The sequence below is a fragment of the Rousettus aegyptiacus genome, unplaced genomic scaffold (assembly GCF_014176215.1).
Source record: "Rousettus aegyptiacus isolate mRouAeg1 unplaced genomic scaffold, mRouAeg1.p scaffold_m13_p_12, whole genome shotgun sequence".
Lineage (NCBI taxonomy): Eukaryota > Metazoa > Chordata > Mammalia > Chiroptera > Pteropodidae > Rousettus > Rousettus aegyptiacus.
Window position 1 is genome coordinate 45,806,471 of NW_023416287.1, and position 25,473 is coordinate 45,831,943.

A 25,473-nucleotide genomic window follows, 5' to 3' on the forward strand; every position below is an offset into this window, starting at 1 on the left:
ATTAGCAAGTCCACGATAGTGTGTACCTGGGAAGTGCTTCATTAGCAATGCTTTACATTCTCACTGCCACTGCTGGGTTCAGTACTCATCACCTCTTGATTAAACTGTTAGTGCATCAGTGTATTAAGTTGTCTTCCTCTTTCTTTCAGTCTGTCCTCTATACTGCTAGTAATTTTCTTGAAAAATCAAATGTGTTTGTGTCAGTACTTCAAAGAGCTTCATTGAGGTTACCTGTGCTTGTGGCACAACACACAGGGTCCTTCTGAGCATCGCCTCAACATATTTTGGGACCTCTTTCTCATCTACCCAGGTCTTCAGCCTTTCTGAATTTGCCAGTCCTCATGATCTACCATTTCCTTTTATTACTCTTTATGTATGCTCTTTCCTCTGGAATTTATCCTTCCCTTCACTTACATAGTAAAGCCTGCTTATTTTACTAGGCCTACTTAGATGGGCATCAGATGGTCAGCTTTCTTCTCACAATACATAATGCAATATAGTGCTGGGAATTATTAATATAATTTTTTTCTTGTAAAAAGCTTTAAACAAAGAATGTCTTATCTTTATGTCCCTATTGCCTGGCTCCTAAAATATATTTGTTGCCTGAAAATTCTGTATGAGTACTGAAGGTATTAAATGTAAAGAACAGACAGACCATCGTGGTGGGGATTCGATCAAAGAGGTTGTATAAAGAAAATAGGTCTTAGCCTGGATCTTTAAGGAAGTGAGGTTTCTGTGACAGCAATGATGGTGGAAATCATACCTGAGGTGAAGAACATTGTGAAAGGAGATGCCAGGAGAGCGTAGGGTGTGCGGAAAGCATGGTAAAGGAACCAACTTGGATGTAACCCAGAGAGACCATGTAATATAGGAAATATGCAGTTTCTTAAGTGGCATAAACTTAAGTTTGAATCTCCTCCTTTGCTTTTCTAGTGTGTTGTCTTAGTTAAATGACTTGACTTCCCTGAGTGTCAGTAAAATAAGCATGATAATATCAACATCATCAGGTTGTGGGATTGAAGAAGTAACCCAGTAAGATGTGTCATAAATTACCTGGCACTTTGTAGGCACTAAATAACCCTGTATAGCGGTCGTAGTTGGTTATGTGGAGAATAAAGGAACCATTCATCAAATAGAGTTTTCTGTGCAGAGCAAACAAATGAAATGTTAATACTCTGTGTGTACTAAGGTTTTTGTTTTTTCTACATTTATGTGGTGGTGCTGTAATGTTTGGATTTTAGTTCCAGCTTTGCTTTTGGCTCATTCCTTGATTTATGAGAGAAAATTAATGACGTTTCGCCTCAAGAATTTGACTTGTAGAGTAGAGAGTTCACATATCTATATAATGCTTTGTATTCTTGTCAGGAAAGTACCATGTAAGTATGGACATCAGTGTTCAAAAACCTACTGTTTCCCCCTTGATTGAGAATAGGAGAAGGGGGAAACTCTTATGTTAATGCTGTGCTAATGAAGTCAGTCTTCTCCTTACCCAATTTATGTTAATTATTCTCGAGCTCTGCCTTGACACAACCTGTTGAGGATGGTTATGATGAATGTAAATTTTCCAGCCAATTTGACTTGGAAGACTTTCTAAAAAAAGATGTCTTTACAATAATAATAAACTAGGTAAAACTGGAGGTGAGGGGTGTTAGTTAACAATAACAAAAAGCTCTATCAGTACTGAAAGAGGAAGCAAATCTGTATTGTCAGCTCAGGCCACAGCTAGAGCTAGTCATTTCTTGACATATGAAACCATTTCTCAGAAAACACTGAGGGTGGGAGGTGAGGGAATCTTCATCAGAAGTGTTTCCCGCCCCCCCCTTTTTTTTCCAGAAGTTTATTTAATTTTTTCCAACTTATAAGGTACAATTCTATTGGGTATTACATTTCTTCATTATGCACTCAATGAGAGGAATTAAGAGCAGATGATGCCCCCAGGGAAAAAAGCATGTATTCTTGATAGTTCTGCTCTTGCTGTTGATTAGATGTTGAGAAATAAGATTTCCTGTGAAGTGTGGTTTGGTTGCTTTTGTGGTGTATCATGCAGTATAGTTTGAATTATCTTCATTTTTTTTTTTTTCACTCTTTTGGGTCCTTTAAAAGATAGGAAAGAGAGAGATAACCATATACTTAAATAATGATAAAGTACTGTGGACCTTGGAACTTACTTATAACCCAGAGGTAACGGGACTGTGTCATTTCGATAATCTCATTTCAGAGGTTCCTGGACAGAATTTAAACTATGGGAGAAAAGAAAGCATGTAGCTGTGTATGTGTGTATTCTTAATTCAGAAGTTAAAAGGTTTGCTTTGGAATGAACAGTTCACAGATTTTGGACAGACTGAGAGTAATGAAGCAGGGAAAGGAAACATTTGATTCCCATGTTAGGAGGACCTGTGTTCACTCCCACAGATATTTTAAACCATACATTAAGTGATTCTTAATTGGAGCAGATGTGTTGTTCTTTTTTGTTAATTTTGTTAGAGAATAAAAATCATAAAGTGACAATTTCTCATAAAAAAAGTTTTGATAGTTTAAATTCTCGAAATATGTATGCTTACTATCTTTGTAGTTTTAAAGTGATGTTTTATTTAACACAAAAAACTCAACTGTTTTTCTCTACACAGATTCTTTTCTGAATCAAAATACACTTTTAAGTTTTTATTAATCTGCCTACAGAATAGAAGAATTTAAATATCTAATTATGTAGTTAGGTATATTTCAAAGTTTTGTTTATAATCAGTTTCGAGGAGAAAATATAGGTTCAGCCAATGTTTATAACCAGTTCTAAATAGCTATAGTTTTCCAAAGGGTTATTTTCTTTTTTAGTCTTATCTGCTAACAAATTCTGCACACACCCCTCCCCCCCCCCCCCGAAAACTCAGTGTTTCTTTGCTTCTGCTGACTCCATATGGATAAAATAAGTTAGAAGCAGGGGCATCGTCTGGGGCCGGACTCTGCATGACCCTGGGTGCCTTTCCGAAAGCACCCTGCTCCCCATTCGTTGGACACCCTGGGCTCTAGGGCAGGGTATTAGATACTCTAGGGCTCTAAGAGTGTGTGATTCCAGTGTGTTTAATGAATCGGAGTGACAACTGGTATGGGTTCTACAACTAGAGGAAAAATAACAGTAAATCTAGTTCAGAATACTGAGGGCAGGGTATTAGATACTCTTAAAAAATAAATGCTGAAGGGCTTTCTTTAGGTTCATTCCCTCTATAGCTTTGGAAGGATCTGGGATGGTGACATGCAGGATAACTGAATTCCCAGCACCCTGGAGAGGAAACTTGCCAGTTTTTATGGATTTGTGCTTCTGTTGGCACATTATTTTTTATGGGGTGGTTGTGCAATAGGTGTGATTAACCTTAGGGATTTGTGTTTTTCTGTGATTACAACATGAGGAAATACATTCCTTTAGTGTTATATTTTAATGGATCTTGAATTTGGGGGATTGTGTGACGTTCTAAAAGCATGTGTATTTTTCTTATGGATGTTGTCTAGAAGATAAATGGTCTTTTTTTATTAGGTAACTGACCTTTTTATCATCTCACATAATATAACAGTTTAAGGGTGATTAAACTGTTAAAAAAAGAAGTGACTATTAAAAAAAAAAAGCTTGCTGACATCATCTTTCCGAGAACACTAGTATAAGTAATTTACTATAACAAGTTCTTAGTTTTTCCTGTTGGCAAATGACATGCAACATTTACAGAAGTCTTGGGTTCAGCCCAGCAGAAACATCTTAGATAAATAGACGTGTGAAACTAAAGCCATTTAATAATGTTTTATTTTATGTGGACATAATCTAAACAGTTTTTTTTTGTTTGTTTTTTGTTTTGTTTTAGTTTTAAAGTAGGGAGAGAATGGGTATTTAGTATAGATTTTTTTGAGGGAAGCAGCTTATAATAATGTTTCCTCCAGAGTTAAATGTCAGATATGTTCAGTTTATAATTCAGTTGTATGCTTCTGACAGTTATATATTTAGGATTTTAAGTTAAAGTTAATTCTATTCTTACGCATGTGCTTTCTATGTGTCGTGTTTTTCTTACCCATCAAAATGATACAAGGTAAAGTTTTATACTACATGTATTTAAATTAGCACAAATTCTAAATCTGAAATTTTTACTTTCAAAAACTAGAAATATGTCTAAACTATTATAACAGAACCTGGTAATGGAACATTTTTAGTTGTCTTTTAAAGAATTGGAACATATATATATATTTTTTAGTATTTAATCTAAATATAGTTAAGGGCTAAAAAAATTATTTAAATATACAATAGTCTGGCCTTATCTATGGCTTCTCTTTGAGGTTTTGGTTACCCATGGTCAACCTCGGCCTGAAAATATTAAATGGAACATTCCAGAAATAAACAATTTAATTCATAAGTTTTCAATTGTACACCCTCCTGAATAGCTTGATGAAACTCATGCTATTCTGCTCTGTCCATCCCTTTGTCCAGTGTCTCCACGCTGTAGCTGCTACCCGCTACCCACTATATTGTTATAAATGGTCTATTAGTCATTGTTATTAATCTCTCACAGTGCCTAATTTATAAGTTAAACTTTATTATAGGTGTATAAGTATAGGAAAAAAACAGTATATACAGGGTTTAGTGCTGTCTGCAGTTTCAGGCATCCTCTGTAGGGACTTGAAATGTATCCCCAACAAATATAAGTGGGGATTACTGTAGTTGAATACAGATCTATTGAGGAATGAAGAAAATGTAGTTACTTTGGAAATCTAGTCTTATCTATTTGAGGCGAGTTTTTGTTTTGCTTTGTTTTGTTTTGTTTTGTTGACCTGTCAGATTATAAGCACAAAGAATCTAACTGATCCTTCTACTTTTAGGGAGGCAGGTGCTTTATTCCTTTTATTAAGTTTTATATTTTAGTCGATTTTTCGAGTTACAGTAGCAGATGTCCTACAAAGAGGCACTTCCCTTCCAACACCACAGTAACAAACAAAAGGATTACATTTTTGTACTTCCTCTTAAAAAAGGAATAATTTGAGATTTGAGACCAATCTTCTGTGGTGCTAATGTATTTTTTCTTTGTTTCATCTGTCATTTTATAAATACCTAGAATATTAATACTAAAAAAGAAGTGACATGTTTGAAATGACGGTTATGGTTTATCATTCTCTTTTTCAGATGATCACAGTCGTGTTAAACTGCAAAATGCTGAAAATGATTATATTAATGCCAGCTTAGTTGACATAGAAGAAGCGCAAAGGAGTTACATCTTAACACAGGCAAGTGGTGTGATGTCCAGCAGATGTCTGACGAGGCAGTTTTTGTGATTGGTCTGGTTTAAAACATAGCTAAAACTATGTCTTGACTTCTTTTTTTGAAATGAAATGCTATTTCAGTTTCTTCCGTTGTTATGTAATGAATTACAGATAATATGCTTAGCAGCTTTGTATATTTAAGATAATAAAGTTATTTTTAATGTTATACATTTCGTGAAGGAATAAATTTTAATGGAATGGTTTAGGCCAGTTCTTTTCAGGGAAATTTTTGTTTGTTTTATATTGGATACAAAGCCTTCATTAACCTTTTGTGAACTTTTTCTATTTCTCTTCAGATGACCTGTGTTATAACCAGAGACCTTTTGAAAGCTCATCCTTCCCCCCTCCTTTAGCATATATTTTCTGAGAGTACAGATGATACCTTCTGGGCAGAACGAGGGTGCTGAGACCAGGTACCCAGAGGACTGGCTAGGAGACCAGAGAGCCTGATGGTTACCTTTGGCATTCTGTCTGTTCTCGACACATTGGCTACACCCATATCCCTGCTCTTCTTCCATTCTGAGATAATAGAAATTATTTTAGTTTATCAGCACTAGCTATCCTTTGTAAAACAATGGAGACTTAACAGTGATATAATTTCCCTCAGTTAATGATTTTTAAATACTCAAAAGATAAGTTGTATATTCATAATATTCAGATTTTTAAAACCCAATTTGGATCAGAATCTGGAAAAAGATATTCAGATGAATGTAACTGTAAGCTGTTAGACTAGACTATTTCTAAATCACAGGAAATGAAAATTATTTTACATGAGGTAAAACAGTTCCTCTAAGTCAAAAAAAAAAAAACCGTAAAAAAACTGGTAAAGACCATAAATTTACAGTTCAAAGAAAAAGATAAAAGTGGACTTAATGTGAAAAGATCCTCAATTTTCCTAGTAATTTGGGATTATAAATTTAAACCAGCCATCAGTTATCATTTTGACCTGTTAGCAGAGCTGTAAAAATTTATAATACTCAGTAGTCAAATATGTATAGACAGAGATATATAGGAAGATGTTTATTGCAACTTAATAGCATAGGACCAGAAATAATAGGACTGAAATAATCTATAAATGACTGACTAGATAAATTATACATATATCATTAGTACTGGTGGTTTCTAAAAGTTAGGAGTAGAGACTTTAATTTACCATTTTCTGCTTTTCTGTAATATCTGAAGTTTTTCTTATGTGCATTAATGACTTTTTAATAAACTCATTTTTAGAGTTAAAGATTTTTAGTTTTTCTGTTTGGAAAAACTATAATGTTAAAAAATAGAAAAGAATAATTAATTACCCTAGGCTAAATCCTTATTACAACTCTTTCCTTTTTTATTTCCCTAGTCTTTATTTATTGCGCCCCCCACTCCACCCCATCTTAGTCCTTAAAAATGAAGGTGTTTCCCAAGATTCTGATTTAGTTCCGCCCCCGCCCCCCCTCCCACCCCGCCCTTCCAGTCTATACTCGTGACTTTAATTCTCTGGAACCATTTTTTTAACCTGTGTATCTTACTTATGAGAGAGTGATTTGAACTTTGTATTCATAGTATCTGTGCTCAGATCATGGTGCCATTACTTGACTGGATATTCATTCGTTCAACAAACATTGAGTTCATACATTGTGGCAGGCATTGTCAAATAAAACAGACATTTAGTAAAAACCATTGCCATTATAAAATTTATATCCTAGTTGGAAGTAAAATTAATAGCTAGCAATTTTGTAACATTTTCCTGTATTTTATGTATTTCGTATAATTTCAGCCTTAGGATAATCTTCTGTGGTAAATACTCTGATTGTCCTTGTGCTATACATGAGGAATCATCTAAGGCAGCAGTTCCCAACCTTTTTGGCACCAGGGTTGGGTGCTCCTATGAACATCTAATGCCTAATGATCTAAGGTGGAGCTGAGGCAGGCAGTGATGCTAGCACTGGGGAGCGACTACAAATACAGATGAAGCTTCACTAACCCTCTGCTCTGTGTCCCAGTTCCTAACAGGTTACAGACCAGTACCAGTTCTTGGCCTGAGTGTTAGGGACCCTGATCTAAGGAGACCCAGAGACATTAAATAATTTTAGCAAAGTCGTACAGTGAGTAAGATGAGGCCAGAATTTGAAGCCATATAGTCTCCACAGGATCCATGGTTTATGCTTTTAATCATTCAATTCTACTACCTTAAAATTGCTATGTGACCTTGGACAAGTTACTTAACTCTCCAATCCTATATATCTGTATTAGTGATTATATATATATACCTGTGTCATCTATAGAATGATGTTGAGAGAAACTCAGATAGTGCCTGGTGCTATGGTAAGCACTGCACCAGTTGTGGCATTTGTTACTGCTTTTTTTTTAGTAGCAGTAATAATATTATTGTTAATATTAATAAAAATTCTATTAGAAAACACTGTAAGTCCCATCATAATAAAGAAAATGCCTGATTAATACTCTAGTGATTGTGTTTAAACCTCTTGTTCCTGTTAGGACTGTGTCTTAATAGAGCTCCTGCAACTCATGTAGAATGTGAGAACTCAGAAGCTTGTCTTCAGCTTTTTCTTCTTTCTTGAATTACTCCTACCTCATATTTTTCAGGTCTCTACTGGATATTTTTACCCAGGTGAACCATTGACATCATAATTTCACACTTTCTATATGTAACTCTTGTTTTTTTTTTTTTTTAATCAAGCCTTTTATACTTCTTTTAAACCTATTTTCCTATTTTTTCCCCATCTAGGTTAGAGTGATCTTCATCATTTGCCACATCCTTTCCTTATGCTGCCCTTGCCCTTTTACAGACCTCTGTTGAATTTTATCTATATTAATGCAGTAGCTTTTTAACTTATTTCCTTGTCACCAGTTCTTCCCTTTCTAATCCACCTTTAACAATACCTCTAGAATTATTATTATTATTTTTTTTTTGGAAACATACAAATCTGATCATATCATTTACTTCTTAAAAAATGTTTCGTGTTTCCTGAAGAACCTTTACACTCTACAGGTGTAATTTTCTACTGCATACTTGCACTTCGCCTTCACTGATGTATTTGTCTTTTCCCAGATATTCCCTAAACTTGCACATGCCTTACCTTATGCTTGGAATGGACCTGGATCCCCTCCACCTTCTCCCCTCCTTTTCCCCCTCAATTTCTTCTCCATTCCCCTCACCCACTTGTGTTAGTGCTTTTCTCATATTTAAAGCTTTGTCATAGTGTCTTTTTTTTATTCCTAAAGATCTGATGGTTTACCCCTTACTCTTGTGGCACTCAGTGTGTTTCAGTTAGTAGGACAAGTACTTCTCCTTGCCTCCCTTGGAAGCTCTTTGAAGGCTGAGACTGCTCTTGTCTTGTACATTGGAACGGAGAACATACTCAGAAAATATTTCAAAGACTAGAGAAAACTAGAGATGCTAAAAGACCTCAGCTGTTGCTTGTTGTTTTTGTCTTTTTCTTCTGAATTGTATGAATTTTTTTGAAATATATCATTCCTTTGATATAAATCTACATTTTACGGAACAATAAAGTTGGTAGTGTTGTTGGTAAGTGAAAGCTGAGAGATAAACCCTTGTCCACTTTTAGAACCACTAACAGAATTTGAGTGGGGCGATACGCGTGCACACTGAAGAGTGACTTCATTGGTGGACTGATACATCCTTTTTTTTTTTTTTTAGATGAAACAAAGGTGTTCATTTTACTAGGGATTTGCTTATTGCTCTTTTTACCTTTACACTGTTTTGTTTTGAAAGTAGATCAAGCAATAGATAATACATGTTGAGTGAGAACAGTATCCTCAAACATTGTTTTGCAGTTTCTCAGGATTCTCAGTAGATTTCTAGTATTTTTATAACTTAGAAGCCTAGAGTTTATTAATTCAAATAATATTTATTGATCATCTACTACATGCCAGGGAATACAAATGCCCTAAAGATACTTTCAGTCTGGAGTCACTTGAATCGCCTTATTTTACTTGTGGAACTGAATCTCCAAGCTGATCTGCCCCCAGCATCCTCACTCTGTCTCTAACTCACCACTCTGCTAAACTGCCCTGGGGCGAATGCATGTTGAGTTACTTTAGGTACAGTAAAACCTCCTTCATTTTAACCTTCACTCGTTTAAAATTAGGTATAATTCGGGCATGGCTTTTTCATCTCTTATTTGCCCTTCTGCACTATGCTGCCATTAAACACAATGTGAAGATGATTGGTAGTACATAATATGATTTGATTTCCCCCCGACCCCCATGGCAATATTGTAATATTAACTATTGCCCCTTTTATATCTGCCATTGAGGTCACACATTCTGCAGTATCATAGATTAACAGTTTTATAGTGGTTAGGATACTTTGAAATTTTTGCTTTTTCTAGAAATCTTTTTTTAGTTAAATTGGGTTAGTTGGCTGGCAAATGATGGCATAAACTTTCTCTTTCGCTGGACTGCCATGATCTGTGGGAGGTAGGGTCTACCTTTCTGCTGTGGAAGCTGAAGGGGGCAGAAATTTCTTTTTCCTACCTCTTTTGCAGCTAGAACATGACCGGTCACATACTCCTGCCTGTGATTTTGGTTGATTTGCATTTGGGTTATGTGTAAATACTTTAGCCACCTTACTATGGCAATGCCAGCAAAACAAGGTGATAGAAATGACAGGATGAGGAGCACTATCCAAAGCTGACTCTCCCAAGCTGACTCTCCTTTGGGCAGAATCTTGTCTTGACATTTGTTTCTGCCCAAGCCTGGCTCTTTAGCCCTGAACTCTGAAAGCTGCCTGATAGCCTGAAAAATTCCTTTTCTGCCTAAGTGAATAAAAGTCAGTTTATAACTGATAATCTTAACTAATGCAGACATATTTTTCAAGTGGATTTAAAGTCTTGATTTACTTACTATGATCCAATATATTCTTCTCAAACCAGAAGCATACTTGAAGGAATTTTCCTTGAGCCTTACTCCATCCCCGTTCTCTTATCTATTTTTCCTTTGCTGTTCTTACAGGGTCCACTTCCTAATACAGGTTGTCATTTCTGGCTCATGGTTTGGCAGCAGAAGACCAAAGCAGTTGTCATGCTAAACCGAGTTGTGGAGAAAGAATCGGTGAGTAATGATTAATATTTACAACTTAGTGTACTGCTTGTAATCATTAGCTTACAAATGTTTCCATATTTCTTTTGAGGTATACATTTATCAGTTTTGGCCTTTAATTGCTGAAGGCTAGTTAGTGGTCAGAGTGTTTCTGACCCAAAGAATTAATGTATCCTTTTCCTTTATTTCCTTAAATATTTAAGTAAAATTGCAGAACACTATCCTCCAGGATATAAGTAAAATGGAACAAATACTGACTAGTAGTGATAAATTGACCTTTGAAATCCTAGGGTGTATTAGAATCTTTACAATTTTATCAAAATCTTGGGAAATTCTGTTAATGATTAAATGACAGGATTTATTAATCTTTATAAATTGTTGGCTCTTAGGTCATGAGATAGTATGGGAAATTTTGAAATTTGAATACAATCTAAACACAGTGCTAATTAATGTTATACTTTGGTTAAGTTTTTTAACTTTCATAGCTTTAGATTCCTTTTCTGTCAAGCAAATTGGAAAATATTGTTGTTAAGGTCTTTTCTAGCCTTAAAATCTTAGATTTTTCTCCTTCAGATTTCTGATGCTTACTTTTTTCTAAAGTGATAGCTGCTGGTTTTCAATGGTGTTGAAAATTTTTCTAATGTATTTCTAATCTGAAGTGGCACTGACATACCAGAATGTCCAATAGTCCTTTACAATAGTTTTTCATGGTTTCTAATATTAAGTGATGATGACGTGGTCATTTTGAACAGTGTCAGCCGCAGTGCAAACTAGATGATTTATAAGCTTCATCTCTCACTTTGGAATAATATTACTGTTTTAATAAGATAAGTTTGTCACCAGAAATTAGAAATTATATTTATGGTGGTTGGACCTAGATGCTTAAGACTGCGGTTTAATTTATTTGGGGACAGTTACTTTATAGGTGGTATCGTGTATTCAAGAGGCCTATAATTTTGATTATCTTTCTTTCTGTGTTAGCCATTGTTGGTCAGTCCTTAGTTCCATAATTAATTTGAGGTTACAAAATAGTTATATTCTAATATTATCATTCCTTCTTGACTTTTTGTTGGAATACGTCTATGTAAAAACGTTTCCCATTCTAGTTAGTCGATCACTTTTATGTAGAAAAAGCAGTTTTCGAAATGGTTTATTTCCTGATGTCCTCAATAGGTGACCAATTAGGTTTCTCAGGTGTAGGGGAGGGACAAAAGGGGATCAGTTTCTATGAACTCATGGATTTAAACATTTGATTTATTGAATTACACTGTAGTTATCATCCTTATGAGTAGTCAAATTGCCCGTTCATTGACTAGCAGAAATCTCAAGTTGGGCCCTGAGTCCTTTTAACACAATCAAGGGGCTTTAATAATAGCCTTCTTCCATCTGAAGAAACTACATATTGAGGGTTCATCTTATACTTTTCTTCATAAAATCAGCCATTTCTTTAAGGAACTTTGCTACTAGCTTGATAATTGTTTTTAAAGCTTTTCAGTGAATAGAGCTAGGGAAAAATACATTTGTGTGTTAAGATAATGATGCCTCAAGAGTTATACTGACATTTCCGATTCTAACTCAAATGGACATCTTTTCTTATTTCCTTTATAAGTCACTTGTTCTTTTTACCTAGATTACCCAAAGGATTTTTTTTTTTGTCTACCAATTCTTTTATTTTACCCAAATACATCTTTGGGTTGGTCATTCTAGGTCAGTTCTTCCAGGCGCATAGTGTACACTTTCAATATGTGATTTCAAATATTTGTTTCCTTTTAAAAGAAAAATTTATTGAATCGTACTTTTAGTATTCGATCTGCTCCCTTGCTTGTTTGGTGTTCTTTGGGTCTTCCTATTATACACGTTATTGTTATTTCTTCGCCTGTTTTTATGTTTGTCACATTGTCTCTCTAATCCTGTTTGTCACTCTTCATTTCTTTTTTTTTTTTAATTTCCTTTTCTTCTTTTTCACTTAAGGCATTATCTGTTCTTTTATTCATACTGCTGTTCCTTTTAGCTTAGTCTTTTCTGAAATGATGTGTTGTTCTATTTTTTCTAATTCTTTTCCATCTTCTGTCACCTCATTTCTGAGTTGTTCTGATTCCCATTTACGTTCTTTTCACTTATATCATTTTCTAAATGTCTTTTAGCACCTTTTGAAGTATTAGTTCATAGTATTCATTTGTTTCAGAGGCATTTTTATTATTTATTATTTGTTATTTGTAGCTGTTTGTGATTTGGAAAAGGAGAAATGGCCATATTTTACAAGCATGTTTTTTGGTGTTTTTTCCTAGTGAAATGACACTTTATCTCACGTTGCCTCAGTCTGCTGGCTTCATAATTTGGCTTTTGGGAAGATGCTTTGATTGTCACCAATATAAATTCTCTATCAGTAGTTCTGCCAAAATGTAACAACTATAGGTAAAGGGGGTTTATCTTCTGATTTTTCTCCCCTGATTTAATTTTAGTAAGGAAGTATGCAGTGTTATTTCTAGATATGTAGTATTAAGTAGCAGATTAATAGGTATTTATGGAAATATTTGTAAAATAAAGCCTTTTCAGTACTGTTTGAAGATAAGATTGTTGCAGGAGTTTGATACTTTTGGAAACAAAGTGAATGCCAGTATGAAGTTAAAATATAGGTTATCTTATTTTGGAAATGAAAAACTCATTTTTATTTTATGAACTTGATACTTACCTGTTTAAGGTTTTTTGTGTAAAAGTTATAGGACTATTTTACAAACCTGCTTTTATAAAATGTCAGTCTGATTAAAATATGAACATCAAATATAGGTGACTGTTCTTGAATTTGAGTAATTGAAAAAAATAGCATGTATGTGTGTGGTTTGTTTTCCTTTTCCAACTTTTTATGGTTTCATAATGTCTATGTACTAAAATTATATACATTTTCTTAAATTTAGGTTAAATGTGCACAGTACTGGCCAACAAAAGATGACCGACAGATGCTGTTTGAAGAAACAGGATTCAGTGTGAAGTTCTTGTCAGAAGATGTGAAGTCATATTATACAGTACATCTACTACAATTAGAAAATATCAATGTAAGACTTTCCATGCCCAAAAGATTGGACTTTCTATGATGATTTTAAGAATTATTCTTTGTTATTAGATTTTTGAAAATTTATAGTTGACATACAACATTATATTAATTTCAGGTGTTCTCTTTAGGTTTAAAGTTTGGGGCAGCACATTTTGTAATAGAAAATAGTATATAGTCGTAACCATTTGTTTTTAGGTTGTGTTCTTACATGAGGTAGCACTCTGAGGACTCTCAAAAAACTCTAGAAATTAAGAATTTTAAAGTTCAGGTTGAAATTTAAGTATTGAAAATAATTTATTGAAATTACTTAGGGATTAAGAAAGCTTTAGAATCAGGCCAACCTGGAATCAAATTCCAGCTCTGCTACTAAGTGGAAGTCTCTTTGGGATCTGTTCCTCAACCTGCTAAGCCTCTGCTCATCTGTAAAATGGAGATCTTAATACCTCCCTTTCAGGACTGTTGTGGAGATCAAATGAAGATGTGTAGGCAAAGCAACCGATGCAGAATAGGGCCCCAGTACAATAAACGGCAGCTCTTGGTGCTTACCAGTGTTGAGAGTGGGAAAGCTATTTAAGAAAATAACTTACCAGAATGTTATTAATTCGCATAATTCACCACACAGAGATTTGTTTTTATTTAATCGGGGAAAATGGTAGAATAAATTGAACATATAGTCTCAAGAATATATACTTAGATTTTTTCCAGAAATACAAGAATTGTTCCTTGGTACTTGGTTGAGATACACGTACATAGATTGTGAGCCTACTCTTGTCAGGCTAGGGATCAAGACATTTATCCTTTTTCCACTTATCTCTTTTTCCTTCTTTGTTTGGAATTATGAAATGAGAGTGATTCTGAAATGCTATTAGAAACTGGGAAAACTAGAAAATAAGAAAGTATTCATTTGCCAAAAGATGAGTTCGGGAACGTATTGAGTCTGATACTGTTTCAGTTAACCATTAAGTAGATTAAGTGATTAACATGTAATTATTAACAACAACAACAAAAACATTTTAGAGAATAAGAGTGGATACGCGTAAAAGTATTTTTTGATATGTAGAATTACCTTTTATGATTGCTCTCTTGGAATACTTCTGGTTTTTTTCCATACTATAAGCACGGGTGCATGCTATGTGCTTAAGGTTCAGCTTCCCATGATATCCATAACTAAGCTTATTATGTGATCTCTTTAGGTTGTCTAAGAAGGCCTAGGGTTGAGAATTACAAGGCTTAGACTTAATTATAAATTTACTGTATTCTGTACCAACTCTTCATTTACATATGTCTTAAGCCTCATTGAGATACACCAACAGCTGTTTGATACTGGATTGTACAGTGCTCATTCCCAGAAACAGAACTTCATTTTCATAAACTTCTCATGGTTCTCTGAATCATCTCTTCTTGGTATTTATCCCAGGTACCTCATTTACTTATGGCATTAAAACCGTTTTAGATGGAGAAGGGCACAGATGTTTTTCCTTATTCCTGAAGCCTAATTGAGAATTGATTATACCTCAAATAATAAAATAGAATGACTTTTATACTTTGCTTATCAGTTTGCAAAGCACTTTCACAGTCTTCCTGGAATATGGATAGAGTAAATACCCTTAACATCCATGTATTTCATATATTTTTAAAAGCCTAAAGTCCATCAAGTTATAGGATTTTTCCCATAAACAGATTACTTAGCTAATAGGTGACAGATGAGAACTCAAATCTAGCTCCTCTAATTTCTAATGACTGGAGTGTGAAGTCTTTTGAAAAAGATGTTCATTGTTGTAAAGGAAGATTGTTAGTTCTAAAGCATCTTTCTGAAGTTGAGGTCACTGTGGGTGCAGACCAAGCACTGTTTTAGTTGCAATTGTGTGATTTCTTACTGGCTTGGGTTCAGAGTCCACCATAATGAAATAGCAACAATTTGTTTATGTTTTACTTTACAGTCTTTATTAAGAACTAGAAATGTTAGAACTGAGTATAGTAGCATTTCAGTATGAGAGGCAAGATTGCATTTGGTTAAATATTTAGGCTCTGAAATGAGATTGCCCGAGTTTAAGTCACAGCTCTGCCACTCCTGCCTGTGTGATTGGTCCCATTACTTAACCTCTGTGCCTCAGTTTTCTATCAACAAAATGAGGTTAATGATGTACCTACTTCATAGAGTCATCATAAAGCCTAAGTTAATACTATAACAGTGCTTAAGACTCAGTGCAGTATCTACAATTATTAGCTTTAGTTGTCTGTATCTGTTTCCTTTGTAGTATTAATGAACTGGGGAGGACTGCAGGAGTGGTCAGTTGAACAAGTTGAGGGAGGAAGAAATAACAAGGGAGCAAGAGAAGGTGATGATGAAGTAGAGTAATAGCCAAGCTCACATGCAGATCTTTGTTGAGATTCCTGAGCTGCAGAGAACCAATGGCTTCTAAAGGAGTTTGGCTTGTTTCTATTAACAGATTTAGAGCCAGAGCTGTCTGTGCAGGCCTTGCTTTTTTACGTACTTCGGGGCTAATGGAGCAGTAACACTACATACTAGCAACCTTTTCTAGTGTCTTGATTAGAGCTAAGAGTTTGAACTTTTGCCCCTGATTGAAAAGATTCCATCTCTGCTTTTAAAGTGGCCCTGTGGCTTAAGCTGCGGGAGTAGTTTTGAGGGGCTTTTAAAATATAAGGTTATCTAGAGTACTTATTTGTCTTTCAGGTTTTTGTTTTTAGTTGCCCTGCACTATTTTCCATAATATGGTTCGCCAGCTTTATACTTATCAAGTTCCAGGAATACTTTTATCATGCTCACTGCCTTCTGTTTCTCTGTACCTGTCGATTTGCCCAAAACAGGATGAGTGCCTAATTAGTGCCTAATTATTAATGATGCTCAGCTGGGATTTGAGTCGAACTAGCTAGCATAAAGGATTTATTCCACCTAGAATGTTGTCCTCTCTTCTCTATTTAGCCTACCAATCCTTCAGATGCTACCACCTTGTTTCCCATTTCTATCATTTTCTCTTTATAATTTAAAATTTACCATTGTACTGGCTTGTTCAGTACTTCTGTATGTATATATTTTGTCTCTGTAACAAGATTTTCAACTCCCCATGGGCAGGTCTTTACCTGTATTACCTTTAAAGTCCCCTCTGCCATTGCACTGAGTACATTATTAACTATCCTATACCTGAGTGGTTATTCTAAAACACTGGCATGATCCTTTTACCATGCTTTAAAAAATTCCTTCTGTGGCTGTTGCAGAAGTCTGTGACCCAGCACAGCCTGGTCTTTGCCTCCTCATCAATTTCATCTCCTTTAGGCACTCAGGATTTGTTCTTGCTGAAAGACATATATTTCTCAAATAGATTATTCCTAAGAGGTGCCCATGCCTCTGCATATTGCTTTTTCCTTTGCTTAGAACGAAGGCCCTGTGGCTAACTATTCCTGTCACTTTCTTCTCCTCCAGATCTTGTGAATTCTATTAATCTTTCAAAATAAATTACAGTAACTAAATACTTAACATGGACAATCTAATGATCCTGGCAAAAATTAATGAGGGACTGACCTAAGGCAGTGACAATGAGGGTACAGATTTGATATCTGTACTTAAGGGATAGGGTTGATAAACTTTGCTACTCTTCAGATATAGAGGAAATATTAAGTGAAGAGATTGAAAATATGGAGAGTTTTACAATTGATTGGACCTTATTAGGGGTGACGATAAAGGCAATTAATATAATGGTTTCATAAATAGCCAGTACCTTTTAAGCATTTACCATGTGCAAGTGTATGTTTAGGCACTTTACATTCATTTTCATTTATTCCTCACAATAATTTTATAAAGTAAGTACTATTTTTAACCCCATTATACAGATGACAAAATTGGGGCTTATGAAAATCTTTTGGAAATATAATCTTGGTACCTTCTATATATACCTAAAAGTGTAAAAATAATTAGTTCTATATACGTTTTTATAATAATTATAAAATACAGAATCTTATGTATATTGATGATAAAAGTAATGGTTCATTTGAATGGGTTTAGATAGCACATACTTAAATTGCCATGAGCCTAACAGCTCCTCATCATCTTATATTTACTCAGTTTGTAGATTATCTTCCTGTCCTTCTCATATAATGAGGTCGATATCCTTATTCAAAAACTTTAAAATTCTTCTAAAAATGTAAATGAAATTTTTGCCTTTTTAAAAAACAAAAACAAAAAAATCCCCCAAAACAGTGAACCACTGACATTTTTGTGTTGAGTATGGTATACATAATGCAACATTTTACAAAGAAAACTTGGCAGATGGAGAGGGTAGAGAAAAGGATAGCCATGCAATTATGGATGCAACCAAGGTGTTTGTGTGTGTGCATAGGAAAGGGATGGGAGGTACCACCTAGGCATCACAGAAGGAGAACTGATATGACTCAGTGACCTCGGAGAAGGAAAGGGTACTTTCACAGTTTTGAAAAAAGGAGTTGTCAATATCATAAAGTCTAAATAAGCTTGTTTGAAGTAAAGATGAATTTTGTTTTAACTCTCCATCCTTTGGCAACCCTTTTATCTCCTCATTTTTTTTTTTTTCCAGCATGAAAAAAGAGGGAAAAGGGATCCGATCATGCATAAAAAGATTTATTTTATACCACAGGGTAAACATACGGCTCTTATTGTTTCATGTGGTCTTTCAAAATTTATATGATTTTCCGAGCTATGTTTTTTTAATCTGTTTTTTGTTTTTTTTTTTTTTTTTTTTCATTGGGGATAAATCAATAAAAATTAACCTCACAAAAAGTCTGTTAATGGGGAAGACTGTATTATACAGATGGTCATGAACATTTCTGGGAACTAGCTTTGAGTATCCCAGACAGTGTGACCTGAATTTGGGAGGGTGGGAGAGGGGGCATTAATCTTGAGCCAAAATCATACAAGCAAAGAAAAAGCAACCAGTTGTTCAGGATTGTGGGGTAACTGTAGGTTTTGAGCCAGGAGGTGATAAAATAATTGAGCATACAACCAAATAGGAACACTGCGCCACACCCTAAGGAGCATAGCTTACAGGTGAGCAGGGTGCTGGAGCCACCACCGTGCCCTCCCTCCCAAGACTTGGGAACTCCAGTAGGACCTGGTTTAGGCTCACATGGACCAAGTCTGGCTCTCTTGTGCATGGTTCAGCACTGCATGGTGGCTGATGACCACAGCAGGCAGTTGTCAGGGGGGAAAGGGAGTTAAGAAATACTCACTGGAATCTTAAACCTGTTTAAAGGAAAACAAGACCTTTGAGTTAACTATATCCTTAGGCTAATCAAGGACTAGCCTCTTTAGTCCAGTCTTATATTGGTATTGTGATATTACCTATCCATTTGTGACTTTGTAAAAGCTTTCTTAATTTGGAATGTTTTAAATACCACCTTTTTTTTTTTTTTTTTTTTACCAGTAAATTTAATTCCCCTTTTTACATGTAGTAAGATAAAATCTTTCTGATGTACAGTTCTGTGAATTTTGACAGTGCATTCAGTTGTGTAACACTCTTCCCATCAAGATACAGGACAATTCTAGCACCACCACCACCCTCCAGTTTTCTCATGCTGCCTTGCTGCCTCCCCCTTCCAGCTCCTGGCAGTTACTGAAATGGATGGCTTCTATTCCTATAATTTTACTTTTTCCAGACAGTCATACAAATGGAATCATAACAGTATATATCTTATAGAGTCTGGCTTCTTTTACTTAGAATACTTAATTCGGAATTTAAAAGGAAATGATTTGAAACCTAGTAATTACAGTGATTATTTTAATTATTAATAGGGAATCCTTGTACCCTCAGTATATTGAGAACTTATGGATCATGGTGTATTTCGAATTATGAAAACTGGCAGTTAAGAAAAATTAGTCATTAAAGCTATATTAAAAAATGTAAAAATATTTTTTAAAGTTTTTTTGTACTGTGTATTATCAGTGTTAATACCTGATATAACTGAGTCTGAGACTTAAGACTCTTAATTTCTACTAAAAAAAAAAGAGAATTTTATTTTTAAAAGACAAAAGCTGACCTTAATTTTGAAATTTTGTATTGAAAGTAGGATTCTGTAATAACCGTTAAAATATCATGGTTTTTTAAGTTACTTCTATGACTTCTTCCTTTAAAAAAGTCTTAAAATAAAACTGAAAAATTGTGCAAAGGCTTGTTAGAGGATTACTGCTTTGTTCACACAAATGATGAGTATAAGGCATAGAAGTGCACCATGGGGCAAAAGACAATTGACAAAAACTAAGGAACATTTTCATAATGAGTTAGTCAGAAATATAAGGTCATCAGGAATATCCAGGAAGTGATAGTGAATGCCGGGCAGGCTTTAGAACACAGGAAGCATTTAGCATTTTGATAAACCATTTTAGCCCATCTACAAAAGCAATATAAACAGTTTTAGGATTGAAAATTATTATCATGGGGAAAAAGCAGCAATTAGAAGGACAATTTCAATTAAAAATGTAAAGATTTTTTTAAAAATTAATTTTTGAGTTGCTCCTTTATGCCTGTGTATCAGAATATAAATGTTAACTTATAGAATGGGAAAGATTATATCTAAAAATTGTTTGGAATTATTTAAAAAAGGAAACCATTAAAGAATGGAAAAATATACTGGAAAAAATAGGAAAAAAGAGGGAAAAAAAGAATCCATTCCTCATGATATATGAATTAAAGAAAGTATTGGCAACTTATATTAGTTACAGGTTAGTGGTCTGGGACCCAAATGCTGCACCACACTTGCTTCTTCAAGAAACCCTGGCTCTGCCATTTTTTAAATGTGTGACCTTCGATAAGTTACTTAACCTTTTGCCTCAGTTTTCTCATCTGGAAAGTGGCTTTTAATAGGATTGTTATATGATGAATACATAAAAAGCTTAGAGCATGCTTGCAAAATAATGTGTTAGCTATTATTAATATATTCTAAATTCTTGCAAAGAAAATCTTCCAAACTTGTATAAATGATTATCAAAACCCAAAGGAAAAATAATGGTACAAAAAGTCCATAGGATTAAAAACATTACACAAACACATCATCTTTCTAAAGTTTTTTAAAAGGAAAAATTTGAATTAACTTCTTCCCCTTGATTTTTACTTTTTAGAGTGCCGAATCCAGAACAATATCTCACTTTCATTATACTACCTGGCCAGATTTTGGAGTCCCTGAATCACCAGCTTCATTTCTCAATTTCTTATTTAAAGTGAGAGAATCTGGTTCCTTGAATCCTGAACATGGGCCTGCAGTGATCCACTGTAGTGCAGGCATCGGGCGATCAGGCACCTTTTCTCTAGTAGATACCTGTCTTGTTCTGGTAAGTGCTTCTTATTTAATTTTAGCCTTATTCTTTGTAATGTTTCCACTGGCAGAAGTAAGCTCTGATTACCAGCATCCCAGAACTGTGTTCTTCAAACTTAAACTTCTGCTGTCATGGAAAAAAAAAAAATCCTAAACTCATTTTGACTCTTTTAGCTGTACTTCTAGGGTTTCGGAACAATTGAGTCTTAACAGATCTTTATTACTTTACCACTCTGTCTGAATATAGTATACCTCAATAAAAAATTGGATTGTTACATTAAAGTGAACTTTTGCTTAAAACTGTTCTGTTAATGGAAAATATTAAAGCTGGATTATCTTTGTGCCCATTCCTTGCCAAACATAACCCCAGCAACTTTTTTTCTTTTTCAGTTAGTGTAGGGGGTGTGGTGGTTATAATACCAGATCAATAGCCCAGGGCTGGTACAGCGTCATTGTGGATCTAGGCTCTTTCTGTCTTCCTTCTCCACTATTTCCAGATGGCTTTGCACAGACATGGTACACAGATGGTACACAGACATGAAGGAGGAACAGCACTAGGCAAAAAGATTTACTCCTGCTAAGACCTTCTTATTAAAAAAAGAAGATGAAGAGCACAAATCTCTGGATTTATCTTTACATTAAGCCAGAACTGGTCATAAATACTTTCTTAGACAGAACCCTGGCCGAAGTGAATGCGGTTACAGTATTTGGTTTGGAATCAGTTGTGAATCAGCTAAAGGACCGGAAGTTTTTCATGTACTACTTGAACAGTCGGAAGTGTGGGGAGGATGGGGGGCTTGGAGTGGTGATTTTATAAAGAGTTACAGCTTTGGTGGTAACTTATCCTGGTTCTTGAGGAGGAATATAGCGCAAAGCAAAGCTCTAGCAAATATTCTGTATTGCTTCTTTTCTGAACTCTTATCTACAAAAGGTTTGAATAATTTTCTTTCTGTCTTTCTTACAGATGGAAAAAGGAGATGATATTAACATAAAACAACTGTTACTGAATATGAGAAAATATCGAATGGGACTTATTCAGACACCAGATCAACTCAGATTTTCATATATGACTATAATAGAAGGAGCAAAGTTCATAAAGGGAGATTCAAACATACAGGTAAACTTTTAGGGGAAAAGTAATACCTGTGCAATATGATTAGCATCAAATAACTACACTCTATTTAAGTATTTAGCTTCTCCCTTCCAACCAAAAAGCATATTTACATTAATGTGGTAAATCCAGCTGCCCATCTTTAAATTACAAAATTTTAGTTCACTTCCTCATATATACCTCAGCCTCATATGAAATCATGCTTGGTACTTAAAAGCCCTACTAGGAACAAGATTTCATTGAAGAAAGTAAAATTCTCATGTAAGGAGGGTTTAAGCATTTAATTATTAAAACAAATCAGAAAATTTAGGCACTTTGACCTGGGATTATAAAATACTTAATTTATGTAATAGATATTTCATTTACAACAATGAGCAACTTGAGAACTTCTGGCAGACAACCCAAAATTTCAGTGGAATGCTCTTTTTTTTCGAATTGGTGCCTTTAGTTTCCTGAAGATATTCCACGTTTACAAAAGCTAAGTTTAAAGACTATCAGAAATCATATTACATACTAATGTAAAATAGAAATACAGATGTAACAGGTCCACAATGTCTTCTTTGATCTAATCACATAGTATCAGACATAAATCGATACAATCTCTTTATATTTCTCTTTTATTAACTAGCTATTTAATTTGTTACTATTATCTAAAACAAGAATATTCTGAATAAGCCTTCTTTTTATAACTTAGGTCAGAATCTGTCCTAAAGGAAGTAAGTATAAATAGTTAAGTGTTATATAGATTTCAAAGACATTAAAATATTCTAAAGCAATTCTATTTTAATAGCTAAAGAACTTTTTTGTTCTGATTATTAATATTATTAGAACTATTTAAGACACACTATATCAATACAGATTTTAAGTTTCACTGAAAAATTTTTTTTTAATTTTTAAATAGCATTAAAGAACAATTTTTATTGAAGAGAAGCAGTATGTTACCTAATGCCATCAGTCAGTAAAATAGTATGTAGAAAATTAAGTCCCATGAAACACAAGATTCTATTCCCGAAGTCAGACTTTGGAAACATTGGTTTGCTTGGCAGTGAACAGTGATTCAGAAGTAGAAGTTATTTTAAAGAGCTAAATAGTTATACTAAACTTTTCCACCCACTCTAGTTACCATTCATTGCTTATTTCCTGGTGGTTCTTATAGATGGAATCACTGTAGAGAAAATGTGCTTTGAATAGTATACCTCCCTCCACTTTAAGTTTTTTTCAAGTTTTTTTTCTTAGTTTTAGAATATATATGTACTTTGAAGATCTCTTCCACTGCAGAGATAAATTTTATGGACGTACTTTTTTGTGGTCTTTATTATTATGACAGTGCAGTTTATGGCTTGGAAGAATTTTTTCTTTCCCAGTGTATCTTGTATGGTGTAGCCATCAGATTCTCAGTTTAGCATTATTAGCACCCCATTTGAACCCAAGGCATTCTCTTGCCCTATTCCAGATAGGACTTTGGAAATGTCTCTGTATTTTTTACATTCTCAGGATCAGAAAAACTGTTTCCCATTCGGAGGGGTCAGTTTCCAGAGAAATGGTTTTAGCAAGGCTTTGATAATTATGAAGTGCTGTGAGTTTGTTTTATTATAAAAATAATTAATGAGTACATGTTGGATATAAAGAATTCAAATCACGGAAATCATGTACAAAGTGGAAGTCCTTGCTAATCACCCACTCCAAATTTGTAACCATTTTGGCATGTATGTATTCTTCCAGTAATGTGCATTTATGTATATGGATTTGTTTATTTTACATAGATATTTTTCTTCTTCTAGAACTCCACTGTCTGGTACTATAGCCATTAACTACTTGTGCTATTGAATGCAGGTATCCCTGCTATCTGAAATTAGAGCATTCCTGTGAAACCTTCTGTAAGCTGAACTGGCATAAAAGTGAAGAAGCACTTACCATTAATTTATATGGCAACCTTTTGAGCAGTCTCAGACCCAAAAAATAACCTACCAAACCATACCAAATAACACCTAAAACCTAAAGTACGACTAACATATAGTAAAAGCAATACCACTTTCACTGTCCAGCGCGTGCGCTGCCTCTGTAACAGCTCACTGCAAAACATACCCTAAAAGCTATTTTTGCTTTTTTCGCAAAAGTGGAAATCCTCTTTGGATTTCTTTCAGTTAACAAAAAACAAGTACTAATGTAGGTCTTTCCTAAAAGTGAAGTGGCTTAATGTAAACATCTGAAAAGCAGGAGATACCTGTACTGGAAATACAACTAGTCTGAATCTGCTTAAAATTTAAAATACACACCAGATTTTGAAGATTAAATACAGGGAGAAGAAAGTGTAAAATATCTCAGTAATTTAAAAAATATTGATTATGTGTTCAAATGACAACATTTTTTAATGTGTTGAGTTAAATAAAATGTTAAAATTTACTTTTTTTTAAACATGGCTATAGCCATTTTAAAATTATATATGTGGTTCACATTGGACAGTGCTATCTATACTAGAACCTTAGGTTAGAAAAGAATTCTAAGAAATGTGAAATTCCATGAAATCTTAAATCATAAAACTTCATTGTTACAAAAATCTAAAGTTACTTTTTATATGTAGAAGTCTCAAACTGCATAAAAATAATCGTAGCCCATAAAGATATCTCTTTTGATATAAATGTGATAGCCAGTTTATGGAACTTTTATTTCTTTCCATACATTTAGCTCCTCCTTTTTCGCCTCCAGTTTTGGATTAAAATTAATATTTGTAAGGAGAAAGGAGGGAGCTTCTTTATAGTGTGAGCACAATGGCATTGGGGAGAGGCACCTCCCGAACCCTGTATATCTCCAAATAGCACTGACCAATGTAATTGTTGTTTTTTGGTACTTTTTTCCTAAAAGAGGACATCAGTCTTTACCTTTATTCTTAATTTAGATTTATTAGATGTGAGTGATATTTTCATTATTAGATACAGTTTTAAGTTAAGGTCTCTGGCATATGTGGGTATAAAACCTGATTTACAACCTGTTGAGACAAAGGAGAGCTGTTAATATTCACATCTTAAAGTAAATGTCTAAAATTAGTAGTAAATATATGTTTGTAATTGTAATAATATAGCATGTATTTATTTACAGAAATCTCCAATGATGTTGATCTACCTAGATAACTATAGATAATTTCTTGTTGTCTCTAATAATAATATCATTTACCTTATATCTTTCTTGGTGCAAGGTTGGACATAATACACAGTATAGTTGCTGGTATTACCACATATTTATTAGCACACTCCGAGTATCAATGATAACGCTAAACCTCACAGAATAATTCCAGTTTGGCAATTCAGAATTGGTGTGAGGCCTCTGGCTGGTAACTTGACTTTATTAATAAAGTATTAGGTGAACGATAAACTTTTAACAAATTACAGTGGGTTTGACGTTTAATCACATCAGTTTACTGCTCCTTCGAGGGCTTCTTTAGTGAGAAATAGGTGGGATTACAGACAGTTTGTAGGGCATTGCTCAGAGCAGCATGTGACATGCTGGAGTGTGGTTCAGCGTGAGCATAGACTTAGATGAAAAACTGTCCATCTAGATAGCTGTACTCTAGGCCTCAAAATGAGAGCTTGAACAAGGTTGTAGCTATGTGCAATATTGATGCTTTGGCTTCCCCAGCCAGCAGTGAAAAGCCAAG

At 34.4% G+C, this 25,473-nt stretch overlaps 1 protein-coding gene across 3 annotated transcripts in view; it reads left to right on the plus strand.

Moving 5' to 3' along the window:
• PTPN2 (protein tyrosine phosphatase non-receptor type 2) overlaps window positions 1-25,473 on the plus strand; it is a 67,918-nt gene that overhangs the window by 28,629 nt on the left and 13,816 nt on the right. For all 3 annotated transcript variants that reach the window (XM_016119871.2, XM_016119870.2, XM_036229821.1), the window contains 5 exons: window positions 5,153-5,253; window positions 10,273-10,371; window positions 13,275-13,412; window positions 20,517-20,726; window positions 21,675-21,827. In XM_016119871.2, coding sequence (XP_015975357.1) covers window positions 5,153-5,253; window positions 10,273-10,371; window positions 13,275-13,412; window positions 20,517-20,726; window positions 21,675-21,827 — 701 coding nt within the window. The remainder of the gene's footprint in view (window positions 1-5,152; window positions 5,254-10,272; window positions 10,372-13,274; window positions 13,413-20,516; window positions 20,727-21,674; window positions 21,828-25,473) is intronic.